Source organism: Coturnix japonica, unplaced genomic scaffold, assembly GCF_001577835.2.
Source record: "Coturnix japonica isolate 7356 unplaced genomic scaffold, Coturnix japonica 2.1 chrUnrandom541, whole genome shotgun sequence".
In the NCBI taxonomy this organism is placed as follows: domain Eukaryota; kingdom Metazoa; phylum Chordata; class Aves; order Galliformes; family Phasianidae; genus Coturnix; species Coturnix japonica.
Genome location: NW_015439923.1, coordinates 43,655 through 46,415, shown reverse-complemented (window position 1 = coordinate 46,415; position 2,761 = coordinate 43,655). Strand labels below are relative to the sequence as shown.

The 2,761-nt window shown below is 58.9% G+C and overlaps 1 protein-coding gene across 1 annotated transcript in view; it reads right to left on the bottom strand.

Annotated features, from left to right (window-relative positions):
• PPP3CC (protein phosphatase 3 catalytic subunit gamma) overlaps positions 1 to 2,761 on the bottom strand; it is a 22,262-nt gene that overhangs the window by 16,000 nt on the left and 3,501 nt on the right. Inside the window, exons 2-5 of the mRNA XM_015850811.2 lie at positions 1,904 to 2,101; positions 1,467 to 1,591; positions 851 to 962; positions 71 to 216 (exon numbers count right to left, since the gene is read on the bottom strand). Of these exons, the coding sequence (XP_015706297.2) occupies positions 71 to 216; positions 851 to 962; positions 1,467 to 1,591; positions 1,904 to 2,101 (581 nt within the window). The remainder of the gene's footprint in view (positions 1 to 70; positions 217 to 850; positions 963 to 1,466; positions 1,592 to 1,903; positions 2,102 to 2,761) is intronic.

Below are 2,761 nucleotides of genomic sequence, written 5' to 3'. Positions count from 1 at the left end.
GGGGATGGATGCGGGGATGGATGCGGGGATGGATGCGGGGATGGATGCGGGGCTGCAGCTCATGACTTACTTTCCTAATGTCGTCTAGGCAGGTGATTTCTGGAGACAGCCCCCCGTGGACGCACAGGAACTGCTGGTTGAGGAGGGCAGCGAGAGGAAGACAGTCGAAGGTGTCCATGCAGGCGTCGTACACCCGCTCCGAGTACTTGATTCGACCTGGGGGGCACAGGGTCAGCCTGCCCCCATAACCCCACCATAACCCCAACATCAACAACCTCAACATCAACCCGATCCTAACCCCAACTTCACCTCAAACCCAACCCCAATGTCAAACCCACCCTAACCCCAACGTCAACAATAAACCCAATGTCAACCGCACCTTAACCCCAACCTCACCTCAAACCCAACCTCAATCCCAACATCAACCCACCTTAACCCCAACATCAACCCCAATGTCAACCTCCAACCCCAACCTCACCTCAAATCCAACCCTAACGTCAACCCATAACTGCAGCATCAACCCCCAACCCCAAAGCCCAACCTCACCTCAAACCCAACCCCAAAATCAACCCCACCTTAACCCCAACATCAACCCCTAACCCCAACATCAACCCCTAACCCCAATGTCAACCCATAACCCCAACATCAACCCCTAACCCCAATGTCAACCCATAACCCCAACGTCAAAGCCCAACCTCAACCCCAACCCCCAAATCAACCCCACTTTAACCCCACCACCAACCTCAATCCCAACCCCCCCATCAACTCTATCCCTCAACCCAACTCCAGCCCCAACTCACCCCCATCCCCATCCCCACCCCACAGACCCCCGGCCCACGCTGCGACTCACACTCCTGCTTGAAGGTGAAGTACTCTGTCAGGTGCCTGCACTCGTGGTTCCCTCGCAGCAGGAACAGCGTTTTGGGATGGTTTATCTTCAAGCTCCATAAATACAGCACACACTGCAGGGAAGGGGAGCAAGGGGTGAGGGGACGTCACTGGAGATGAGCCCTGACTGCAGCCCAGCCCGACATGCAGCTGCAGATCTTGGGGCTGCAGCCCCACGGAGCAACTCCTGCCCTAAAGAGCAGCACAAACGGGGTTGGACACTGCAGCAGGTGGGTTACAGGGCCAGATGCAGCATGAGGGGGGTCAGTGTAAAATGCAGCCTAAGGGGGGTCTGCATGGAATGCAGCCTAAGGGAGGTCAGTGTAAAATGCAACCTAAAGGAGGTCTGCAAGGGATGCAACCTAAGGGAGATCAGTGCAAACTGCAGCTTAAGGGGGTCTGCATGACATGCAGCCTAAGGGAGGTCAGTGTAAAATGCAACCTAAGGGGGGTCTGCATGGAATGCAGCCTAAGGGGGTCGCATTAAATGCAGCCTAAGGGAGGTCAGTGCAACATGCAGCCAGAGGGACACAACGCCTGCCACGTGTTGCAGCTCCGGGCTCATCCTCATTGCTCACCTCTATACTGAAGTAGCCCCTGTCCACGTAGTCCCCCAGGAAGAGGTAGCGGGTGTTGTTGGGTGATCCTCCCACCTCAAACAGCTTCATCAGGTCAAAGAACTGCCCGTGGATGTCACCGCACACTGCGGACGAGCACAAAGAGGGATGGAGTCAATGGGAGCGGCCGCAGCAATGCAGGGATGCACCCTGAGCCCACACAGCCCTGCAGGGATGGACGCATCCACTGCAGCTCCCCAGCATACAGGGTCCTGCAGCAATGCACCTTGAGCCCACCCAACCCTGCAGGGATGAATGCATCCACCGCAGCTCCTCAGCATGGAGCATCCTGCAGCAATGCAGGGATGCACCCTGAGCCCAGCCAGCCCTGCAGGGATGGACGCATCCACAGCAGCTCAAGGGAACCCCCAGCACAGAGTGTCCTGCAGGGCTCTGACCTGTGATGGGAGCCTCCACCTCGATCATGGTCTTCTCGTGCCGCAGGATGGCTGCACCATCATTGATGATCTTCAGGGCCGCATCCTCCTCCAGCCGACCCTCCTTCACCAGGTGGCTCTTGAGCACGTCCAGCCGTGGTTTGCCATCCTCAAACACCTCCTTCAGCGACAGCCGCTGCGTGGGGGGGAACGGCACGGCTGGGGGGGGGAGATGTGGGTCAGCGGTGCTGCCCAGCAATGCATTCAGAGCACTGCAGTGCATTGCGTGCAGGGCCGGGACATGGAGCAGGATGGAAGTGCAGGGTGTGTTAGATGGGAGCATCACCTGCTGTGCACATCAATGGTGGGAGGAGGAGGAGCAGCCCTGCAGCACTAGTGCAGGGCAATGGGCTGATTGCATCCACACAGCCCAGGGACCCCCAGCCCATCCATGGCCATGGGGGGGCCATGGAAGCAGCCCACCAAAGCCATTACAGCCCAATGAGGACACCTCGCAGCCCACCCCCTCTGAACAGCTCTCCGCCTGCAGACCCCAACCCAAGAGCTGCAACTGGGATCCGTGCAGCAGCAGAGCAGGGGAGGAATGGGGGGGGGATGGTGCTCAGGGGCTGCAGCACACAGTGCTGGGGGCAGCACCAAAGGAAGCCAAAGAGCAGCCATGGGGCAGAGCAGGGAGCCCCCATGGCTTCATAGGGACTGCATCCAGCCCCACTGCACACCTAGCCCCAATGCCCAGCTATCCCTGCTGCCCACCCAACCCCAATGCCCACCCAACCCTAATACCCACCCAACCCCAATGCCCACCCAACCCTAATACCCACCCAGCCCCAATGCCCACCCAGACCCAGTGCTCACCCA